Source organism: Phyllostomus discolor, chromosome 6 (genome assembly GCF_004126475.2).
Source record: "Phyllostomus discolor isolate MPI-MPIP mPhyDis1 chromosome 6, mPhyDis1.pri.v3, whole genome shotgun sequence".
Classification (NCBI taxonomy): domain Eukaryota; kingdom Metazoa; phylum Chordata; class Mammalia; order Chiroptera; family Phyllostomidae; genus Phyllostomus; species Phyllostomus discolor.
Genome location: NC_040908.2, coordinates 78,987,420 through 79,010,421, shown reverse-complemented (window position 1 = coordinate 79,010,421; position 23,002 = coordinate 78,987,420). Strand labels below are relative to the sequence as shown.

Genomic DNA, 23,002 nt, shown 5'->3' with positions numbered 1-23,002 from the left:
CCTCCTTCCTTTCTTTCTTGTTCCTGATTGTGTAGGGGCGAGATTGCTTTCTGGAGAAGAGAGAGTGCAGAAGTTGAGCCCTGTAGAGATAGCAGGAATGGTTGAATTTCTCTTTTATTTTTTCCCAGCAAATATTTTTTAATGTTCCGGTTGAGTTTTTCTTTGGTCTATTTTAAGAAAAGATCCTGGCCCTGGCCAGGAAGCTCAGTTGATTAGATGATTGTCTTGATACACCAAGGTTGCAGGTTGGATTCCTTGGTCAAGGCACATACAAGAATCAACCAATGAATGCATAAATAAATGGAACAAAATAAATTGATGTTTCTCTTTCTCTCTAAAATCAATAAATAGCCCTAGGTGGTGTGGCTCAGTGGATTGAGTGCCAGCCTGCGAACTGGGCCTGTTTGCTTCCCAGTCAGGGCACATGCCTGGGTTTTGGGCCCTGTCCCCAGCTGGGGGTGTGTGAGAGGCAACTGATCAATGTATCTTTCACACATTGATGTCTCTGTCCCTCTCTTTCTCCCTCCCTCCCTTCTCTCTAAAAATAAATAAATAAAACTTTTAAAATATATAATCAACAAATAAAATTTTTTAAAAAGAAGAAAAGATCCTATTGAGACCCCCTGGGAAAAGAGACAAAGGGAGAAGAAGAAGAAAAGGAAAGGTTGGGGGCTTCTACCTTGGCCCTGCTACCCACTGGGCAGCCCTCTGACTACTCACGTCCTTGGAGAGGGGTGCCCTGGATTCACCTTTCCCCACTAAGGTAAATTTTTCCCACCCTGCTTACAGTTGCAGATGTCTGAGGATCCTCAGCTAGCTGTTGGGTGTCAGAGGCAGGAAAGCACAGACGTATAGGTTGGGCCTTATAGGGCTTTTTGTGGTTACAGCGGCAAGGGCCAAGAGGGATATGGTGTGGTGTCCATGCTGTGCCTGAAGATATGTCAGTACCTTCTCCCAGAAAACTCCTGAGCCTAAGCATGCTGGAAATGATGATGACTGGTGCTGTCCCTGCCCTGACAGCCCTATCGCAGAGCCTACTCCATTCCCTTTTCTGCCCTGGTCTCCCCACCTCACCTGCTTTCCGCTATGTCCCCAGGAGCTCTAGAGACCCGGGACCATGAACACTCTGAATAGGAACCAGATAGGCCCTGGATGCAAGACCCAAGCCATGTTGCAGGTGAGTTGGGTTGGGGCCATGAGGCAAGAGGGCTGTTAGTGATGATGAGTTTGGTTCCTCTATCCACCCATGATCCTAGTCTGAGAATGAGAGGAGCAGTTCTTCTCTGCTCTTCCCCAGGTCCCAAGCCTATTAACAGCTAAGTCTTTATCTGAATTAGGTGAATTGGTTTACCCAGAAAATACCCTTTGAAAGTCAGAAAGGGTTTACAGATTAACCCTGCACTGTATTTCTCTCCTCAATCCATGCTTCTGCCCTCACTTGTGATTTAGTTAATGGCGACAAGCACTGGCTAAGTGGATTGCCACAGACAAGTCTACAGGACAAGTCTTGATTGGCCCTCCTCTACAGCACCCCCTTCTCTTACCCCGTGCCTTCCCACTTCACTTACTTTCTCCTTGTTTCTGTCTTAATAGACAAAAGGGGTAGTTAAGCCAAGAGTTGAGATAAATCCGGTGGGACAAGTTAGTGGCCTAGATTCAGATATAACTACACTTCAGTGGAATAATGCTCTGCGCAAGATTTTTGCTAAGCCTTTTGACACCTTAAGAGCCCTTTGGAGAGGGCAAGTGCTGGAGAGAGTGCTGGTGTGACTGGAACTAGTGTAAAGTGCTGGTCTGGAGTCTCTAATGGTACTCATCTCCCACCCCCACTGACTACAGAAAGGACCCTTGGACCTGATTGAGACAGGCAAAGGACTTAAAGTGCAAACAGACAAACCCCATCTAGTGAGCCTGGGAAGTGGACGACTCAGTACAGCTATCACCCTTCTGCCGCTGGAGGAAGGTAGGTTGAGGAGTGGTCCACCTGCCACTCCTCCATCCTTATAGACATTCCTGCCCTGGGGTCCAGGCATGCATTGGAGCCCTTCTACTATCTGCTGGCAGTGTTTATCTTCCCCAACTGGGAGGTAGTGCCACCACCAGTTTGCTTCCCTTGTCTATGCCTCTCCAGACTGCCTGCCGTCTTTGGTAGATAATTTGGCTCCATGACTAGGATTAAAGATCAGTGTAGAAATAAGGAGGAGAACACTGAAACAGGAGAACATATTGCTCGTAACAACCAGTATGGCCAAGAAGAGTGGGGGCCTGAGTCCAGGGCAATGCCTGGCATGGGAGAAGATACCAGTGGAAAGTGGAGAGATGGAAGTAGGGGACATACCTCCCAAGCAAGATAAGGCCCTGGCACAGCCCCTTCACTTTGCAGCTTCTACCCTTCCTCTCTTCTGTCCTGGTTGCACTTGTCTGGATAACACTACATTCCTCACATTCTTCAAATACCAGTCCTAGGGTCTGCTAGGGGAGGGTCAGAAGCAGTGAGGGAAGAGGCTGCACTGAAGGGAGAGGGAGTGAGGGAAGGCAAGGGTTGTAGGTGGCAAAAGGGAGGGAAAGAAGAAAGAAAGAGGGAAGAGTACCATGAAGGAGACAAGGGACTTAGGGAGGGAGAGTTAGAGGAACTCAGGGAAGGTTTGCAGAAAAGAAGTTCCCCTTCTTTACTCTATGGAGCCTTCTGTGCCCTCTGGGCCTTTCCATCTTTGGTCCAGAGTTTTCTCTGCCTGAGAAGAGCTTCTACCACCTACTGTTTCCATCAAGCTCAGGGGCCCAAAAGGGGTGGCCAGTGGTGAGAAATGATTCTCCCTGGAGTAGGAGGCAGAAATATATTTCCAGTGTGGCTCTCCTTGCCCTGTTCCTGCCTCCTCAGGCCGGACAAACCCTCTAACTGAGCCTTCCTTTTGTCTTTAGGGAGAACGATGATTGGCTCTGCGGCCAAGGACATCACACTGCAGGGTCCAGGCCTGGCTCCTGAGCACTGCTACATCGAGAATCTGCAGGGCACCCTTACCCTCTACCCTTGTGGCAATGCCTGTGCTATTGATGGGCTCCCTGTCCAGCAGCCCACCCGGCTCACTCAGGGTAAGGTTTGATACCTCCAAACAGAGGGGGCCTCTGTTTAAAAGTTTGTGCATGATAGGTGCTGGGTAAGACTGCTGTGGTGGTTGCCATGGTAACTATCTCAGTGGCCATATTGGAGGTGGGGTGTTTAAGTGCATCTGATATGCCTAAACATCCCAAAACCTTCTGGCATCTAGGCTTGTCTTCATCCTGCTTTTCTTCTCTGATCACTTCCATCTGTCCTCCCTACACCACAGGGAAAGAAGAGGTTCCAATTCCTGGTATCAAAGGGCATAGGGGTGGTGCAGTGCTCATTAGTAGTTGCTAAGGGAGAGGAATTAGAGCACTGGTGAGGTGAACAATGGCATTGTACCGTGATGCCAAGAGGGAGTTGTCGTCTGAAAAGCTATAGGGGTGGGGAGATGAAGACAATACCTCCTGGTGGGGATAGGGAAAGGCAAAATCTGATGGCAATCTCAGGACATACCCACTTTTACTAAAAAACTGTTAACAGTAGTTTTTGGGTCATGAGTATGGTTATCACCCTATTTCCCAAAGCAGTTGGCCATTTCACTGTTGTAAAGGAGCTTTAAAAACTGGGCCCCTTGTTATTATGGTGACCAGGCAGGTAAGGGGTTGGCCCTGGTAGCACTTTGACAGAACAAGTGTGTTTGCCCTGGGCATCAATATATATGGTGAATCATCACATTAGGGAAATGAGAAAAGCAGATTTGGGTTGGGAGGGTAGAGGTGGGATTAACATGAGGATGGAAGCTTTGGGCTAAGCCTCACTCTGAGCAGGAAGACTGGTGTTCTGGAATCATTTTCTGGGGACTCTTATCTCTTATTAGCTGGGAGCTCCTGTGCAGTGGAAATCCCACTCACTGCACTGTTTCCATCTCTCCTTCTGTTCGCATCCCTTAGAGTCTCTTTATTTTTATTTTTCTTAATCCTTAGTTGAGGATAAGTTTATTGATTTTAGAGGGAGAGGAAGACAGAGAGAGAAACATCTATGTGAGAAAGAAACATCAATCAGTTGCCTCCCATACACACTCTGACTGGGAATCAAAGCCATAAACTTTTGGTGTGTGGAAAGATGCTCCAACCAACTGAGCTACCCAACTAGGGCCCCTTGGAGTCTCCTTACATGCCACTCCCTTCATGCATGACTCAGGAGACCCAGCCTTTCTTCCTGCCCTTGGGAGTGTCATGGGGGCGGGAGGGACAACTGATTTCAGGGAGTCAGGCCCACCAGCAGCAGCAGGCAAACCCTTGTTTCCTTCAGGGCTTCAAGGTCTCTGACTCTGAATAAGAGGAGGAACCCCCATATGTCCCCTTGGGACATTGGCTGTGATGCCACCTGGTTGCTGATAGTCTTCTTCAATCTCAAAGAGAGCATCTTCCCCAAGATTTGGGTGCGTGGAAGTGAGACAGAGCATCAATGAGAGGTAGGGGCAGAGTTCAAAGAAAGCTAGAGAAAGCTCAGCCCTTACTCCCCCGGCCCCAAATCCCTCACATTCATGGGCAAGACCATTCTTCTCCTATGTTATGAGCAGGATGGAGAAACCAATGTTCTGTGGCTTCTCTTGACCAGTCTTCCCAGTGCATCATTTAGCTTCCTGAGAAGAGGAACAGCCTGAGCCAAGATGGAATTCTTAGGCATTTCCTGTGACACCCCCTGCCCTGACTCCCAATTCTTCCATAGCCAAAAGCCCACCCTGCCAAGTATGTACCCTCCCACTCTCTTCTGACCCTAACCCTTTCTCACCCTCCCATCCCTATAGCCTTCTTGTCTAGGTTAGCCTGTCCCAGAGGCTTGGCAGCATGGGGAAGGGTAGGCAGAGGCACAAAGGAATGGGTGTTTTTTTCCCTAGCACTCCCCCTCCCCTGGGCTCCAGGAGCTGAGGGTTTCCTTGTCTCATCTCTGGAGCAAGGCATCAAGCCCAGCCCTGCCTGGCCCCACTCCGGACATTCCTGGGAGTGTGTTTCCCTGGAAACTGAATGACTCTGGGGTGTATATGCTATCTCTGTGCATCTGTGTAACTGGAGTTTGTTTATGTATCTCCGGATGTGTTTGTGACTTTGCACTTGTGTATCTCTGTTTGTTTCTTTCCTTGTGTTCAGAGTGTTCCTATAGATCAGAGTGTTCAAGAAGGGGGCAGGAGTGAATTCAGAACTGATGGTACCTAAGTATCCATGTGTGTATTCTTATGTGTATATGAGTACTTGGCCACCTGCCTATCTTTGGGCATATGTGCAAGAGGATCATTTTCCCTGTCTTGTTCCCCTGATACAGCCTTGTAGAGAGGACCCTCATCTTTGAAAAACAGAGGGCTAACCTAGAAATAATAAGGAGCCCACTCTGGCTGGGCCAGGCCTTAGATGGATCATTCTGGGCACTGTGCTCAGCCCTTGGCAACTTAGTGAGGCACACAACATGACTGGCAAATAGTGATGGGCTCTTCCAGCAGGAATATGCCTGGGTCATGGGAGAGACAGGCAGAAAGCAGATGCCAACCTTTAGCTAGAGCTATGGACATGGGAGCCTGAAGTGAGAGAGCCAGGGAGCTCTTGATTCCACTCCTGTACCTGGGTTTTTTGGCACATCCTGTGCTGCCTTCTCTACAGAGCAAGAGGTTGATCTGGGAATAGGACCAAGGAAATGAGGAGGAACTTCAATCTGCTCTAGGCTGCCCTACCCTGGGACCACAGGGCCAGGCCACATGAAAGATCCTGGAGGGAACTGAGTAGGGGAGGGCCCAGAAAGCCACACACTCAGGGCCCAGGCTGTCTAGACAATAGGTCCTCATCTACTGCAGCATTTGTTGCCAGACCTTGTCTCCATGTTTCCTTCACTCCCTGAGCCTCTCATTGGTGGGTAGAGGCTTGTGTGAGGGCCATCATGGGAAGCTCCCTGGAACATGGCTGGGGAGCCAGAATTCCTGGGTTATCTAGCTGCCTCCCTCTGGAATCCAAGACACTGAACCTTTTCCCCTCCCACCCACAGTTATTTCTTCTGTAAAATGGGAGAGAAGTCTCCAACTGTTCTCTAATACTGATAAAGATCTTGACTAATAAAGCTCAGAGGAAGGAGAAAAAAAAAGCAAAAGCTTTGAGCTCCCCACTTCTTGTACCTGCCTCCTGCCCTATATCTCGCTGGTGAGCATCTTCTGTGTCTGTCTGGGTCTGTCTAGCTGGCCATCACAGTTTTTAGACTGATGAATCACTCTTCCTGAGGAGATTTTCTTTTTAAAGGCTTCCCCTGTTTTGCATTTGCCTATATATGGTCCTTCATTTTTCCTTCAAAAGGGGAATAAGATGCACATGCATATGTGAGCGTGTGAGCCTGTGTATGGCAGTGTGGGTAGGTGTTCAGTAAGGGTAGAAAGATCACTTGATTATTCCTCTAAGGAGGCTGACTTTTGATTTCAACCTGGAGTCTCTCCAGGGACTGAGTGAAAGGATATTTGTGCCTGAGTGAGTATGTAATAAGAGGGGGGTTGGTGCCCATGGGGTTGTATGTGTGAGAATAAATGTGTGTGAGAGACAGGGCATGTTTAACTGGAATGTTTGTGTGACTCAGAGTGTGTGTATCTTAAGTGGTGTCTGTGTGAGCAATTGTTGATGTATTTCTGAGAGCAAGTATGTGGGGCTGTGTGAGCTCTGAGCATATCAAGTGTGTCTGAGATGTCTGAGAAAACACAATGTGTCCCTTATAGTTCTGTTGTCCAGAGGTCAGGTCCCTGGAATAAGAGGTACTCTGGGCCCAGGCTGGGTGGTAGGTGCTTGCCTGGCCCAGAACCTCAGCCTGCCCCCAGGGGTTCCAGAGGCAGGTAGCACTGTATTTCCCAGATGGAAAGGGCTATGGACATGGGAGCCTGAAGTGAGAAAGCCGGGGAGAACTCTGCTGGGGCTAGCACAACTGGTGGCTGTGGTTGGGAGGACCCAAGAAAGTGGGCTGGCTTAGAAGGGGCAGTGTTTTGATATCACTTGGGTTGTAGGGATTGGTGAGCTGCTGGGAGTATGGGGAGCTGGGATGGCAGAAGTGTTTAGGATGGGACAGGAGCTGGACTTAGTGCTGTCACATTGCCCAGAGCACTGCCTTGGCCTGAACTCCCAGCCCAGGAAGGACCTTGTCACACAGCAGACAGGGACAGAGCTAGACCTTGTGACTTAACTGGATCCCTCTGAGTTCTGTTCTCCTCTCTGACATATGGACCCATGGAATGTCAGAGCTTATACATTCTGCAGTTACGGAAGCCAACCTCCTCATTCTGTAGATGAGGTCAGAGGGTGTGACTGGCCCAAGGTGACCAGCCATGCAGGGGCTGATTTGGCCCTATCCCAGTCCTCTGGGAACTTCTTATCATAGAGGGCTCTCAGTGAGATCCCGTTTATTCTCATTCTTGCCTTCTGGCTCCTTACCCTCTGGTCTCTGTACCTACCTCTCACCTTTTCTTCTGTGGCTCCCCTTAAACCTTTCCACCCTGCCCTACTTCTTCTACTCTTGCTCCTGGCGCCAGAATCTGGAGCCCACACCCTCCCTGCATCTTCCCGCCCCGCCCTCTCCATCTTACTCCCCTCTTTTCTCCTCCATCACTTCCTCTTCCCCTCCTCCGCTCTTTGTCCCTCCCCCTGGCTCCCTTCCCCCAACGCTGGTGGCCTGTCTGCACCTCCCCGGGCATTGGTGGCGGCTCGCTGCCTGGCGGCTAACTGCTCCGATCCTGGAGCTGCTGGCGCGGGAGGTCCGCACCCCCTCTGAAAGGCCCCGGTCGGGCCGGGACCTGGAGGGTTCCAGCTAGTGGGAGCCAGCGGTCCCGAGGGCCTGCTTCGGCGGTGAGTCCTCAGCCTGGGCCAGCCGCAGACAGACGTGGAATAGCTCGGGCTGGGAGGGGGTTGAGCAGGAGCAGTGGGGCCTTGGAGCCCCTCTTTGGGAGCTTGATTGAGCCCTGGCATTTCTGAGTGCGAGGTCTGGGTGTGGGGCCACTCCTCAGTGGGGCAGACCTTATCTTCCCCAGCACTGGGTATATGGGACCTGCCTCTGGATGGGGGTGAAGGGTCCTGGTTAGGATGAGGGGAACCTGTGTTATGGGCTAAGAGGGGTCTCTGATGGAAAGAGCTAAGACCCTTCCTTCCATCTTCCCTTTATCCCAGTCTCCCTTTGGCCAGTCCATTCTATTTATGCAGCCAGCAGGGCAGTGACTGTGGCTCTGTGAGTGTGTGAGCAGGTCTGCCTGTGCCTGTGTGCCTGTTTCTGTGAGTGTGTGTGAACCTGTGTGAGAGTGTGTTTGTGTGTGTTGTTTCCCCTCTGCATTTCAAGAGAGAGGATGCACCCTCTCCTTTGCCCTGTTTTTTTTTTTCTTTTCCCTCTCCAGATGTGCAGCCGTACCACCCATCTGCACAGCACTGGGCCCTGAGCCCCTTTAGAGATGGGAGGCACTGACCAAACTTTGCCTGGATGAGAAGGGATTCTTGGGTTTCCTGAATAGGCTGACTTTTGGAAATGTGGGGCAGGAGAGAGTTGAGAGGAGGGTGTTTCCCAGAAATAGGCTGGCCAAGCCCCTGAGGGCATAGGACTAGAGTTGGGGCAATTACCAGGGCCCCTGAGTGCAAATAGAAAGTTAATTTGGGCAGGAGCTGGGCTACTCTCAGTCCTGTTGCCCTCCTGCCCCCTCTATTAATACAGATCCAGTTTTGCAGCCTGGCATCACCTATTTATAGGCCAGAGGCAGCATAGCCACACCTTCTGTATGGAGGAGGGTGAGGGACAGAGAAGGGGGCAGGGAACTCACAGCTGTAGGAGCTACAGCTAAGGGTCCCTAGGTGCCCACAGCTTCCTTGGGTGGGCCTGGCACTGATGGGCTGGAATCTGTTCAGACTTCCCACCTCCTTCCCAGATTGGACTGTGTGATCAGGCTCCTGATTCCCCTCCTTGGGTCGCCCCTCCCCCCCAACCGCCTGATTCCCCAATCAATCTAGGATTGAGTGGGTATGTGTAGACCCTGCAAACTGGCTGAAAAGAGGGGGAAGGGCCTGGCAGGGCTCTTTTTAAAACAGCTGTGGTTGTAATTAGGTGGATGGATGGTTAGCTACTATTTATTCTGGTTATGATTACTCTGGGGTCAGCTCCTCTGACTGGTGGCTTGTCAAGGAAGGCTCTCCCTCTCCTAACCAGCCATTAGCCATTAGAATTGCTGCTGGTGCCTCCCTGCCTGGGAGGGCCTGTGGGTGTGCCAAAGAAGTAGGTGGCTTTGTCCACTGTGGTTATCTGCTAGGGGCTTTGCAGTCTGCTAGGTTTCCCCACCCCCGTGGCAATGCCCTGGGTTCCAGCCACAGGCTTCTCAGTGGGGGGCCTGCTAAGGTATCCAGGTGGCCTGGGATGCCCCATGCCCTTGCGGCCTGAACTGTCTCAGCGTCTAGGAATGTAGATTTCCCTGCCAGTCTTAGCTTAGACTGACATGAAGCTTGGGGTGCCAGGTGGTACCAGATTGGACAGATAGAAGGAGGCTGGGGTTAGGGGATAGAGGTGTGAACAAATTGGAAGGGTGGGTTGTAGGGGTCTCTGGCTTCTCCAAAACTAGTGTCTTTCGAAGGAGTCTGCTAGCACCTGTGTGGCCAGGAGGAGGAGCTCTGCCAGCTACGCTTCGGTGTCTCTGGGCACACTTGCTGCTGTGCATGCTTCAGGTGCCCCTGGCTACATTTTCTGGCTCCTGCATACCCTCCCCCTTCCATGCACTCCCACTTCCTGGGCAGGACTGGACTTGTGTCTATTGCCTGGGAATGTGCTTGGCTTAAGCTGGGCCCATTGGCTACATTCCAGGGGAGAAGTAGGAGCAGGAGGATGTCAGGCCAGAGGGTACATTGTCAGAGTAAAAGGGTGGTAGCCACTCCCACTGTTGGAGTCAGGAAGCAAATTTTGTACCCTGGGGGCACCATGGTTTTTCTCTGTGTCCTATCTCAGAGTCTTTTTGTGATCCTAGAAATTACTGCCTCTCAAGCTTACCCTTCCATCCAAGAGGCACAAGTACATGTCAGGTTGGGGGACAAGAGTATCTATGTTCTCTGAAGAATTTTGTCCACTTGCAGAGCACTTTCATATGCACTGTCTTAGCTGCAATGTCAGTGGTATTGTCCTCATTTCTCTAAAGACAAAACTGAGCCCTGACTGGCATAGCTCAGTGGATTGAGCGTGGGCTGCAAACCAAAGTGTTGCAGGTTCGATTCCCAGTCAGGACGCATGCCTGGGTTGCAGGCCACGGCCCCCAGCAACCACACATTGATGTTTCTCTCTCTGCCTCTCTTTCTCCCTCCCTTGCCTCTCTAAAAATAAATAAATAAAATCTTTAAAAAAGAGAGAGAGAGAAATGGACTCAGGGGGTGAAGTGACTTCACTTGAAGGCACTTTTTCACAGCTAGTAAGAAGAGTTAGGACTGGTACTTGGATCTTGGGACTCCTGAACCAGTGCCCTTTCCACTCTGGTCTGTGTTCTTGAGCCCTGCCAGTGCCTTTCTTAACTACAGGTAGGGTCAGGTGTGGATGGTGTGGACACTGAGTGTAGGTGGGGATGGCTCTTTGGAATTTGGGATGAACCTGCTAGTGGGATGAGGGCTGCCTTAGCCCTGCCTGCCCTTCCAAGCGTTTTCTTTCTCTGAAGGCTGCATGTTGTGCCTGGGTCAGTCCACCTTCCTCCGCTTTAATCACCCAGCCGAAGCCAAGTGGATGAAAAGCATGATTCCAGCAGGGGGCCGGGCTCCTGGGCCCCCCTACAGTTTTGGCCCAGGTAGGTACCCAGTTGGGGCAGGAGGCTGGGTTGCTGGTACCCCCTCAATTGTCTTCCTCCTTGCCCACTCCAGCCATGCTTGTAGTGTCAGGGCAGGACAACACTCATGATCTGGGCTTTCTGCCACCTGCCATGGGCCACTGGTGGAGAATGCCAGGCACTTTGGCCACTGGGAGAGATCCAAGAAGTGCCGCTCAGCTGGAATTGGGGAATCACAAGTCTGAGAGATGGAGGACTCTGCCAGCTCGTGTCCCACTGCTCTGGAAGATGTTGCCTCAGTGTCTGGGACCTTGGTCCTCGTGTGTCACCACAATGGAGCCTTGCACTTGCATGTGGCCTGAGGTTGGCAGAAGGAAGCATTAGGTTGAATCTGGGAAAGCTCTGGTGGTTCCTACCTGTTGGTGATCATGTCCTTGGGCCCTGTCCCACCCACTGCCCTGATATGCCAGTTGATGACTCAGTGGAGCAGCCTGTTTAGGTTCGAATTATTGACCCCCATAGGAGAGTTGGTGATTATCTCAGGGAACCGGCACAGTTCCCCTCAGCCCAGCTGCCTAGGATTTGGGATACAGACCAGGAGGCTGCCAGTGGGTCTACCATCCCAGACTTTGCATAGGCATTCAGATGGCTGTGGGATGGCAGGTATCAACATGGTATTGGAACAGGTGGACATGTATGGCAGAACACCTAGCAGGGTGATGTCAGTGGCTTAATTGGATAGTCTGGGGATCTGAGGAAAGATGGGTGGTCACTGGGATCACCAGTGTCCATGGTAACCCCTCTGACTGTTGTCCTACACAGTCCTTACAATTTTGGACCCAAACTCAGTCTTGTAAAGGTTTTTCTGTCTATTTCTCTACCCCCCAGTTTGTCTCGTGGGGGCTATGCCTGAGTTCCCAGTCCACTCCCTGGTTAGCTTTACCCTGCCCCACCCTAGCCTTGTCATGCCAACCCCTCATCTATTTGGGGCAGTGGTTCCAGCTACTCTGTTGGTTGACCAGGGCTGAGACAGGGCACAGGGAGGCTCTTGCTGGCGTGGCTTAATAGGTTAATTGGAGGCACTGAGCTGCACCTAGCTGCTGGTCAGCCTGGCTTCCAGGAACTAGCCATCAGTGCCAGACCCCTCACTTGCTTCTGATTAGACAAAGTGGTGCAGCACATGCCCCTCACTCATTCAGTCAGCCTTGGAGGCTTTGTGTGTGTTTTTTCATGGGTCTTGGCTACTGTGTTGGTAGCCCCTAATATCCTATTAGGTTGGGACCCCTCCTGGGGCTTTTTTAAAAAAAAAGATTTTATATATTTATTTTTAGAGAGAGGGGAAAGAAGGGAGAAATAGAGGGAGAGAAAAAACATCAATGTGTGGTTGTCTCTCTCACGCCTCCTACTGGGGACCTGGCCTACAACCCAGGAATGTGCCCTGATGGGGTTGAACTGGTGACCCTTTGGTTCATAGGTCGGCACTCAATCCACTGAGCCACACCAGCCAGGGCCCCTCCTGGAACATGACAGCTCCATAGCATGCCCCCCTCCGTTTTATAAAAGGTTCACCTGCCCTTCCTGAAGGAGAGATATAGGATGTTGGGGAAACCAAGGCAGGGAAGAACCTAGTCTTGGGGTGAGTACCTGGCATTATTGCTAACTCTGTCCTAAGTCATAAAATGTTAGAGCCAGAAGATTCCTACCCATCCTCTTCCTTTACATAAGGGAAAACTGAGGGCAAGTGACTAGGGTAAGTTTACACAGCAGGTCAGTGGCAGAGTTGGCACTGGAACCCAGGTCTCCTGGCTTCTCCAGAGCCTTTGCAGCCCAGCTTGGCTAAGAAAAGGTTGGGGAGGGCCTTTGCTTTTGTGTATATGGACCTCCCCAAAGTCAAAGACCAGGACCTGAGGCATCTTTGCATTTTCTTTTAGCAGAATCAGAAAGCTTGGTGAATGGGAACCACACTCCACAGCCTGCAAACCAGGGGCCTTTGGCCTATGCCAGCCATAGTTCCCTGGTGAGCTCTATTGAGAAGGACCTGCAGGAAATCATGGATTCACTGGTGCTAGAGGAACCTGGAGCTACTGGCAAGAAGCCTGCTGTAACTTCCCCACTTTTGCCTATGGCTAATGGTGGTCGTTACCTGCTGTCCCCCGCAACCAGCCCCGGCACCATGTCTGTGGGCTCCAGCTATGAGAACACCTCTCCAGCCTTCTCTCCACTCTCCTCACCAGCCAGCAGTGGAAGCTGTGCCAGCCACTCACCTAGTGGCCATGAGCCAGTACCTTCCATACCTCCGCTGATACCTGCTCGTTCCTCAAGTTACCATTTGGTTCTGCAGCCCCTACAGTCCCCACCTAGTGGTGGCCACTCCTCTGAGAGCCCTTGGCTGGGCAGGAAGGCAGGTAATGAGAGGCCTCTGAGCCCTGGCCTCCGGGGTCTGCTGACAGACAGCCCTGCATCTACTGTCTTGGCAGAGACCTGCAGAACCACTGAGAAACCCTGGCTGGGTGGGCAGCTGCCTATGGTGGCTATCAGCCTGAGTGAATACCCAGCTTCCAGTGCCCACAGCCAATCCCCCAGCATTCCTGGCAGCCCTAAGTTCCAGCCTCCAGTCCCTGTTCCCCAAAACAAAATTGGCACACTTCAGGACTGCCCTCCCAGCCCTCTCCGTGAGCTGCCAGGCACTGAGCGGGTGTTGACGACTAGCCCCTCACGCCAGTTGGTGGGCCGAACATTTTCTGATGGGTCAGCCACGCGCACCTTGCAGCCTCCTGAGAGTCCCCGCCTGAGCCGGCGGGGCCTGGACAGTATGCGAGAACTCCCTCCTTTGAGCCCATCTCTGTCCAGACGGGCTGTCTCCCCCATGCCCTCTCGGACCACCCCAGACCCCAAACGAACCAGGGAAGTGGCAGAGAGTCCCCGGCTCCGGCGCTGGGCAGCCCATGGGGCTTCACCAGAGGACTTTTCACTGACACTGGGGGCACGTGGCCGTAGGACACGGAGCCCCTCGCCCACACTTGGGGAGTCACTGGCACCTCGCAAGGGCAGCTTCAGTGGCAGGCTGAGCCCAGCCTACAGTTTGGGCTCTTTGACTGGGGCATTGCCCCGGCAGAGCCCCCGTGCCCGGAGGAAGCTCTCCAGTGGAGACTTACAGGTGCCTGTCACTCGAGAACGGAAAAATAGCATCACAGAGATCAGTGACAATGAGGATGACCTTCTGGAGTACCACCGGCGGCAGCGCCAAGAGCGGCTTCGGGAGCAGGAGATGGAGAGGCTGGTGAGTGGGTGCCAGGGAGGTTGTTGACCTCCAGTGCAAAGTCTCTACCAGCATGTGAGCAGCCAGCTGGCAGAATAGGAGGGGCCCAGGGACAGGCCTGGGCTTCTCAAGCTTCCCCCAGGATACACGGTAGTGACTGGCATCTCAAGATTCTGATGCCCTGAAGAACTTCCTTTGAAGTCTGTAAGGCTTTTATTTTAAATTCATACTAATTACACATTTAGTCTATAACACAGCTTTTGTTTTCATGTGTATACTTTCATGTTATTTACCTGAATACCTTGAAGCTGTAGGGAAACACATCATGTATATGGTTGAGGCCTTGCACTCTTCAGTTTGAGAAGCAGGTCTGAGGCCCAGAGAGCAGAGTGGGTTTTTCCTAGGCCACACAACAAATTACACAGCTGGGATTCAAACCCAAGTTTCCTGTCTTTCCAAGTTTTGTTCTTTGGAAAAGCCCCTGGTCCTTCTTTCTTGCTTCACTGTGGCATCTATAAATAGCTAGGAGCTGTTTACCTTGGCCTGTGCAGGATCATCTGGGAGTGTAGGTGGCAGAAAAGAGGAAGAGAACAGTATGGGCAGCCCCTGGCCTGATCTGGGCAGCCTGTGTGATTGTATGTGTTGTGGGCATTTGGGGCACAGGTGTGGCTCTGTCCTAGAGAGAGCATCTGAGCTGGGTGAGGGTTGGATTCCCAGAGAGCACAGGGAACTCAAGGGACTCTGCTGGTGTGTCCACACTTGAGCACATATACAACAGAATGAATTCTGCCCATTCTCTCTTGTGAGCAGAAGAATGAAGTTCCTGGGCAGGGCTTAGGAGCCCTGAGATTAGTTAGAGGAGGAGAATGAGAATTGAGGAGGTTTGTCTGGAGACCCTTTCGGAAGAGGTTGGGACAACTTTGAGTGAGGTAAAAATGTCAGGCAGTGTGTTTGTGTTGGGTGGGGAGAGATGAGTCAGGATCCCCAGTTTTCTTTTACTACATCTTCTCTTCACTGCCTAGATAATAAGGCTTGGCCCACTGTAGGGGCTCATTCTGGCGAGGGACCAGTGAGCCTGGCAGAAGCAGAGTGGTGGCTCAGCTTCTTCCAACTCCTCCATTCAGTTTCCCTACCCCCTCACATGAGCACACACCTCATCACTAGCCCTGACCTGCCCCACCTGCCACTTTAAACCTTGGAGGCTGCCCGCCTTGCCCCTCCCACCTCAACCAGGCTGCTTATCTGGGCACTGAGGTAGGGGTGGGGGCACTGGCCCAGCCTCCTGGGTGCTGAGGGTGTTCCTGTTTTAATTTTTATTTTTGCCATGGAATTGGGCAAACAACAGCAGGGAAGCTGGGTAAGTGTCTAGCGGGTCATGGCCAAATTGTACATGGTGGGATACAGCTGAGGTTGAGGGACCCTGGTGAGCCATGGGGGAGGCTGGGGTGTTATGAATGGGAAAGGAGGACACAGACCTGGAACATGATTTTACCTTCCTTCCTTTATATCCTAGGCCCTGAGAAATATATCTTGGGTGGGCTGTGTGTGGGGAGGGGCCAGACTAAGTGTCAGGGCCATGGAGCACTCACATGGGCCAGAGCATTTAAGCAGTCCACCCTGCTGAGAAGGAGCCAGGAGTTGAGGGCTGCCTGAGTGACTTGGAGTGGAGGTAGAGATGAGGAGGACCATGTCCCAGGTCTGCCTGGCAGGTGTATGCATGCTGAGTACTTCTTTGTGTGAGCTTTGTCAAGTCCCTATGGGCTCAGGGGTCTGTTTTCCAGCTCTGTGTCAGTGCCCACCTGTCTTTATGCTGGGCTGTGTTTACTGTGTAAGTGTGAATCAGTGTGCATTGTGCATGTCAGGGCTGATGTTTTTGTGTTTACCTGCCTGTTAACACAGGCCCAGGGCACATATTTTGTCCTCTGTCAGTGGTGTGTGGAGTGTCTCTAATATCTCCTTGTGTCGTGGATCGTCATGTATCCGTGTCAGCATGAATGCTTGAGTGTTTATCTGTGTCTCATTGTGGTCTTCAATCTGCTTACCAGTGTGTGTTCCCAGGTGCATCTGGGTGTGTCCTACACTGGGATGAGAAGGGAAAGGAAAATGGAAGACAGGAAGGGCTAGCCATGTGAGCAGATGACACAATAGCCTGCTTTCTCCTGCTCATTTCTGGGCAGTCTCATTCCCTCTGCCTCTTTAAACCTTGTGTGGGGTGGGGGGTGACTTTCCTGGCCTGATTCTGAGCCTCATGCCCCTAGTGTCCTAGTTCTCTCTCCTGGCAGGACACTGTGCTTGGCCCTAGCCCTGCTTCCTCCTCTTCATGCCCTGCTCTGTCTGTTTACACTTCCCAGGAACGGCAGCGCCTGGAGACCATCCTCAACCTGTGTGCAGAGTACAGCCGGGCTGATGGGGGACCTGAGGCTGGGGAGCTCCCCAGCATCGGGGAGGCCACTGTAGCATTGGCATTGGCAGGCCGGAGGCCCTCACAAGGCCTCTCAGGGGCCATTGTAACCTGTGGGCGGAGCAATGAGGAGCCTGGAGGTACCACCCAACGCCTGTGGGAGAGTGTGGAACGCTCAGATGAGGAAAATCTCAAGGAGGAGTGCAGTAGCACTGAGAGCACCCAGCAGGAGGTGGGATGTTAGTGGGTGGGCTGGGTGAGGGCTGTGGTTGGACCTTTCCAGGAGGCAGAGTAGGCAGGCATTTGTGGTGGTGTTAAGCCCAGTGATGGGAAGTGATTGAAGGATTCAGTTTGGGATGGGATCAGGTATGAGAAGTGTAGAAATGGGGCAAGGAAGTGAGGGAGGTATTGGTTAGTTTGCCAAGCTATAAATATGCTTTATTCCTGCCTTTCCTTGGACCCCACCCAGGTCTGGCCCTCAGCAGTAAACCTTTTTTCAATCCTCACTGGAGGATATATTTATCGATATGAGAGAGAGAGGAAGGGGGCAGGGCGGGGGGAGAGAGAAACATGGATGTGAAAAACATTGATCAGTTGCCTCTCGTTTGTGCCCCAACCAGGGGTTGAACACCCAACCTAGGTATGTGCCCTGACCCAGAATCGAACCTGTGACCTTTTGGTATAAGGGATGATGCCCCAACCAACTGAGCCATTTGGCTTAGTGGTAAATCTTTATGCCATTTAAATGAGTCTGTATTGCTCCCCATGCAGGGAGGGGAATTTGTTTTCTATGTCAGTCCAGTTGACCCTTCCAAGTGCCCTGAGGAATGGGGATCCATTCTGTTAGTCTCATCTTGGAAGGCTCTAGACTTCTCCAGTTGATGGCTTCCCTCCCTTCCAGCACGAAGATGCACCTAGCACCAAGCTCCAAGGAGAGGTGCTGGCCCTGGAGGAGGAGCGGGCTCAGGTGCTGGGGCGAGTGGAGCAGCTCAAGGTCCGTGTAAAGGAGCTGGAGCAGCAACTGCAGGAGTCAGCCCGAGAGGTAAGCCTCAAGGACTCTGACAGAGTGAAGGCCCCAGGAGTGGTGTGAGTCCAGCTGCCTTGACTGGCCTTGATGTGGACCCTGGTATTGCTCCCAGGCAGAAATGGAGCAGGCGCTGCTGCAGGGGGAGAGGGAGGCAGAGTGGGCCCTGCTGCAGAAGGAACAGAAGGCAGTGGACCAGCTGCAGGAGAAGCTGGTGACCTTGGAGACGGGCATCCAAAAGGAGAGGGACAAGGTAACCAACACATGGCCTCACTCATACTGGGAAACAGTGGCCTAGGAGAGAAGGAGAAATGTCTTCTCTGGGGCCCCTTACCCCACCCCTCGTCATCCAGCCTACAGACCAGGTGGTCTCTGTGCCACTCCAGGGGTAGGGACTTTGTCCTCTGTGGAAAGTACCAGCTTGGACATCACTGTGGGCTGGGCTGGTGTCTGGGGTCTCCTCTGTCTGGGTCTCTGTGCTACCTCTGGGTGCCTGGGTGTCTGCCATTCTGGATCCTTCATGGCCCTTCTAGGAAGTACCAAAACCTCTTCTTGGGCAGTAAGCACAGAGCTGAGGGACTGGTGTTGGAGTGTGATTCAGGTTTGGGTCCCTCCATCTGGAGAATCTCTCCAAGCATGCTTTATGTGCTCAGGAAGTGGTGTTTGGGAGGTGGCCCTTGGGACGCTGCTCCCTCTGAGCCTTCAGAACCTGTAGTCTCCCATTCCAAATGGTCCCAGCTCCCACCCCTGCCCATTTCAGATTTCGTGCTAGCCTGCAGGGGCCACTCCATCCCACAGGGGCCATGCCAGCCACACCCAAGATGCCCTACAGCGTGCCAAAAAGCTCTGAAGTGGAGAGGGGCCATCTATTTTTGGACTTGACAGTATTTTTCCAAGAATTAATTTTCCTCCTGCATTTTTTGAGAGTGTCTTTCTCCTTCCTTCAATTTTGAAGCTCTTAAAAATTCTTTGACACTCCTGTTTTTTTGAGCTTTGGCTTTGGCCCCCAAAACCACACTCCCAAATTCTGTGCCAAATTAACTCCATGCTTACCAAACAGGCCTGCACTAACGTCCCCCACTTTCCTCCAGTCACTGTTGTGGGCTCTCCGCATGCCCCTAATTGCCAGTGCCACCCAACTGGGGCTGAGCCATGCCTGCTTTTGCACTAACTCCATGGGCCCTTGGCCTCTCCCCTCTAATGCTGCCTTCTTCCTTGGCGTGGGACCCCAGGGTTTTGATCAGAGAGGAATAGGCAATGGGCACAGCTCAACTTTACTTAGTGGGGAATTAGTAGGGTGGGTACAAGGTTGGGGAAATGCTTGGCTGAGGAGCTTCTCAACCTCCATTTTCCAAATGGGAAGAGCTCCTCCCATTTGGAAAAGCCTGGGTGTTTCCTCCACAGACTGTTGTCCTCCAGCCATCCACCCACCTTCCCTCCAGAGCAGGGGGTAAGGAGGTATAGTTGTGTCATGGCTTGTAGAGGGCTGGGACAGGGACTCTCTGCCACTGCCACACTCTCTTCCCCTTGGGGCTTCCCAAATTCAGATACCTCAAGAAGACGCGGCCTCTCCTCCTCTCCTGCCCCTAAGTCATCTAGAACATAGGTTATAGTAAAGGCTGAGTCCAAGGATGGGGAAGTGCTTAGATTCCAGGACTGAACTGATCAGGTCTTCCTCTCCAGGGATGGGGTGGAATATATGGGTGGGTGGGGGCAGGGTTCAGCATAGGTACTCCCAGGTGAAGCCCATGGTTTCAGAAGGAACCTCATTTCTCATTTACCTGGCATTGCATGGAGGCCTGGACTTTATCACTTCTCTGGGCCCATTATTTGAGGTGGTAGTGGTGGTGGTCTCACTCAGCTTTCCTCTCCAGCCCCTAGCCCATAGCCCCACTCTGGCTTTGGAATCAGTAGTCATAATTTCTCCTCTGCCTGTCCTTAGAAGGGGTGACTCACCAGCTCCTCCCCTCCCTTCCCTGCCCTCAGAGGTGTCATCTCGGCCCAGACAGAGCCATCCACCTCCACTCTGTACCCATCCCCCACCTGTTTCCATGGCAACGCCTGAACTAATTGCAGCCCTCATTCTGCTGAAGTTCAGCCTGCTGTGCCAACACCCCACCCCCACCCTGGGCAGGAGGGAGGGAGGCCAAGGGTGTTGGGCTTGGGTCCCCTCCACTGCACTGCTGTAGCTTTATATCCTCAGCTCCTGATTCACACCCATCCCCTGGATTTAACCCTCACCATGTCCATCGTTTTTTCCCCAGGGTTAAATTTTGGTCTCTGGGCAGTGGAAGCGGAGGAGGAACAGGAGCTAGAAGCTCCCTATTTGTGATGTGGAACCACTTTTATAGCCTTGACTGCTTTGGAGAGAAAACAGAGGGCCTTTTCTTAGGACCTACCCAAATGTTTCTAGTTTAAGGGACTCCAAGAGACCAAAATTTCTCCCTGTGGTACACCATCCTCTGTACTTCTGAGGCCTTATACCTCAGCTCCTTGCTTCTTCCCCTCTTATTTCCCCTTTCTGCTCTTTTCTTTCTCCTTTCCTGGTTATTCTCTTCTATTCCTCGTCTTTTTTTCCTCTTCTCTCCCACCCCCATTCCCCACTCCCTGTTTCTCCCTCCCACCCTCCCTGCCCCCTCCCCATGGCCCCTGCTGCCTGCCAGGACCGGAGTTGAGGAGTGTGTGTTCTGTTTCTCCCCCTGTGCCTGCCCTCTCCCCCTCCCACCAACCAGGAGAGGGTGGAGCTGGCCACGGGACGGAGGCACCTGGAGGCCCGCCAGGCTCTCTACGCCAAGCTCCAGATGCAACTCGATAACTGCCCCGAGTCAGTGCGGGAACAGTTACAGGAGCAGCTGAGAAGGGTCAGTTTCACCAGCCCCCTTTCCCCAGCCCTGAGGGCCACCTGCCCGGATGAGAGGAGAGCGAGCGGTGGGACAGGACCACCTGAAGTACTTGCCAGGACACCAGGGTCGGTGCTTTGGTTTGGAGGGGACAGGGAAGGATTGGGGAGATCTGTTTTCTCCTTTCTCCTGCTCCAGGCAGTGATGCCTGTGGAAGGGGCAAAGCCAAGCAGAGGAAAGGGGGTTGGATGGGCACAGGTCATTCCCCAGTTTTCCCAGGTCTAGCCCCTAAAACTAACACCTCTGTGGCCTGGCCTTCCAGGCTCAGAGTGTTATTTTGAGCACAACCCAACCCCCTCTGTCATTGTTTTTCAAGGAGGCAGAGGCTCTGGAGACAGAGACAAAGCTCTTTGAGGACTTGGAGTTCCAGCAGCTGGAGCGGCAGAGCCATGTGGAGGAGGAGCGGGAGTTGGCCAGCCAGGGGCTTCTCCTGAGCAAGGCTGAGCTGCTCCGCAGCATCACCAAGAGGAAGGTGTGTCCTGCCCCATTCCCTGGGTGGGGTTGGAGGCCAGTGACCTGGGTTTGAATCCCAGTTGATGATCTCATGAATGTTAACTTCACCTCCCTGAGCTTCAGTTTCCTCATCATAAAATGAGAACAGTAACAGGCTGTTGTGAGAATTAAACCAAGATGATGTGAAGACAGTAGAGGATATGATCATAGTAAGCACTCAGCAAACTATGGCTATTGTTATTAAACCCTGACTCCCTGAGTCTTTTGTGGAAAGTGGATTGGGCTCACATTCTGAACTGGGCACTGGCTGGGCAGTGAAAGATGGAGATGGAGGAGGCTGAACAGTAGGCTTGTTCCTGCCCTTGCAGGCTTCTCTGTCTGGGATGTGTCCAGAGACCTAAGACCTAGATATTATTAGAGTCAGCCAGGGGTCCGAGGGAGGGCATCACCTGGGTTTCAGTCTTGGCTCTGCCCTGAGTCAGCTGAGCCACAAACCAAGGGGACTGGCTATTATATCTTGGCCAGCCCTGGATCTCCAGATGCTGTGATTGCTTCTGATTTCAGCCAGAGCAGGACAGGGTGGTGGGGCAGAAACATGTGTGTGAGTGTGGGGAGTAACGTTGGGAGGAGGCATATGTCAAGCAAGGGTTAGGAAGATGTCGAGAAGGAGAACTGGAGGAGGGCTCAGGCAGCTCACGTGCTTGTGGCTGAGATGTGTGTGTACATGCACACATGCATGCCTGTGCAATTTGCCTGGCTGGAGTGAGTGGTGGGAGGTGAGGACAGTGAGATCGGGGAGGGATGTCAAAAAGTAGTGAGTTGGGTGCTTGAAGACTAGCCTGGGTTTGGTGGGAAGTGGGGAGCTGCTGGACCACCCCCTGAATTCAGATCCCTTGCTTCTCTCGCTGAGCTGCTCTGCCTTATAAATGCATCTACTTCTGATGTGATGAAAGGAAGAAAACTAGCTTTTCCCGAGCACATGGGTATGTGTCAGGCAGCTCTCTTGTATTATCTCATGCTGACCTTAGGATGGTCTCCTAAGCCCAGTACTCTTACCTTATTTTAAAGAAATATCAATTTGTCATTCCACTTATTTATTCATTCATTGGTTGATTCTTGTATGTTCCCTAACTGGGGGGTCGAACCTGTAACCTTGGTGTATGGAGATGATGCTCTAACCAACTGAGCTACCCAGCCAGGGCTCTTACTCCATTTTATATACAGGATTGGGCAAAAAGTAGGTTTACAATTGTTCATATGGAAAATACTATAATAATTAATAATAATACAAAAATAAGCTGTGTTTTGCATTACAGCTATAAACCTACTTTTGCCCCACCCTGTACAATGAGTGCAGAGACTCTCTAGAATTGCCCAAAACTTCCCAATCTATAAGCTTCAGACTTGGAATGGGAACCCAGGCCTGCCTGGCCCCAAAGCCCCTGTTCCCTCTATACTATACTGCACTGGGTTTGGGAGTTGGCACTTCTCTGGCCTCTTTCTCTTTCCTTATGGAGAGATTGCATCAGGGAGCCTTAGATCAGCTAATCCCATCACTTCCGGTCACGGTGAGTATAAGCTCCAGGGAATTTGGGAGGGGTCAGCAGTATGAGACTCCTGATCCCTCATTTTCCATGCCCACCCCAGGCCCCTAGAAAATTAGAGTTCCATCACTGGGACCTAGGGGTCATATTCTTCCCTGTGCTTCTCATTAGCCTTGCTCCTCGTTAATCCTTGGCTTGCAGTTTCCTACCCACCCCAGTTTCTATCTACCCTGCTGCCCTGTGCTTCCCTGTCCTCTATAGTCTGTTTCAGAGTGGTTCAGAGTATGTCTTTGATGTCCAACAGATCTGGTTCTGCTCCTAGCTCTGCCACCTACCAGCTAAGATACCTCACCTCCTAAATATGTCAGTGTTCTGATCAGTAAAATGGGCATAAAGGCACCTGCCTCATAAGAGGGTACAAGGAGGTAACAAATACAAAGCATTTAGCAGAGTTCCTCGGTCCTAATAGGTTCTCACTAAATTGTAAACAGCAGATCTTGCTGCAAGGCTTACTGCCTCCTCTGCTTCAGTCTTTTCTTGGGCTGACCCCAGATTTGGGTCAGCTTCCTCCTTTCCTCCCTGTTTCCCATGT

The 23,002-nt window shown here is 52.0% G+C and overlaps 1 protein-coding gene across 17 annotated transcripts in view; it reads left to right on the top strand.

Moving 5' to 3' along the window:
• Positions 1-23,002, top strand: part of PHLDB1 (pleckstrin homology like domain family B member 1) — a 48,849-nt gene that overhangs the window by 4,479 nt on the left and 21,368 nt on the right. For 5 of the 17 annotated variants that reach the window (XR_004903795.1, XM_036028455.1, XM_028514519.2 and 2 more), the window contains exons 2-11: positions 1,097-1,177; positions 1,840-1,963; positions 2,920-3,090; positions 10,725-10,850; positions 12,761-14,109; positions 16,440-16,721; positions 17,391-17,531; positions 17,629-17,766; positions 20,246-20,374; positions 20,730-20,885. Coding sequence is in view for 16 of the 17 variants with exons in the window: in XM_036028455.1 (XP_035884348.1) it covers positions 1,118-1,177; positions 1,840-1,963; positions 2,920-3,090; positions 10,725-10,850; positions 12,761-14,109; positions 16,440-16,721; positions 17,391-17,531; positions 17,629-17,766; positions 20,246-20,374; positions 20,730-20,885 (2,676 nt within the window). In the remaining variant the exon portion in view is untranslated. Of the gene's footprint in view, positions 1-563; positions 764-1,096; positions 1,178-1,839; positions 1,964-2,919; positions 3,091-4,672; positions 4,795-7,698; positions 7,936-10,722; positions 10,851-12,760; positions 14,110-16,439; positions 16,722-17,390; positions 17,532-17,628; positions 17,767-20,245; positions 20,375-20,729; positions 20,886-23,002 lie in introns of those variants that run through there. The other 12 variants (XM_036028453.1, XM_028514516.2, XM_036028449.1 and 9 more) reach the window with 11 other exon arrangements.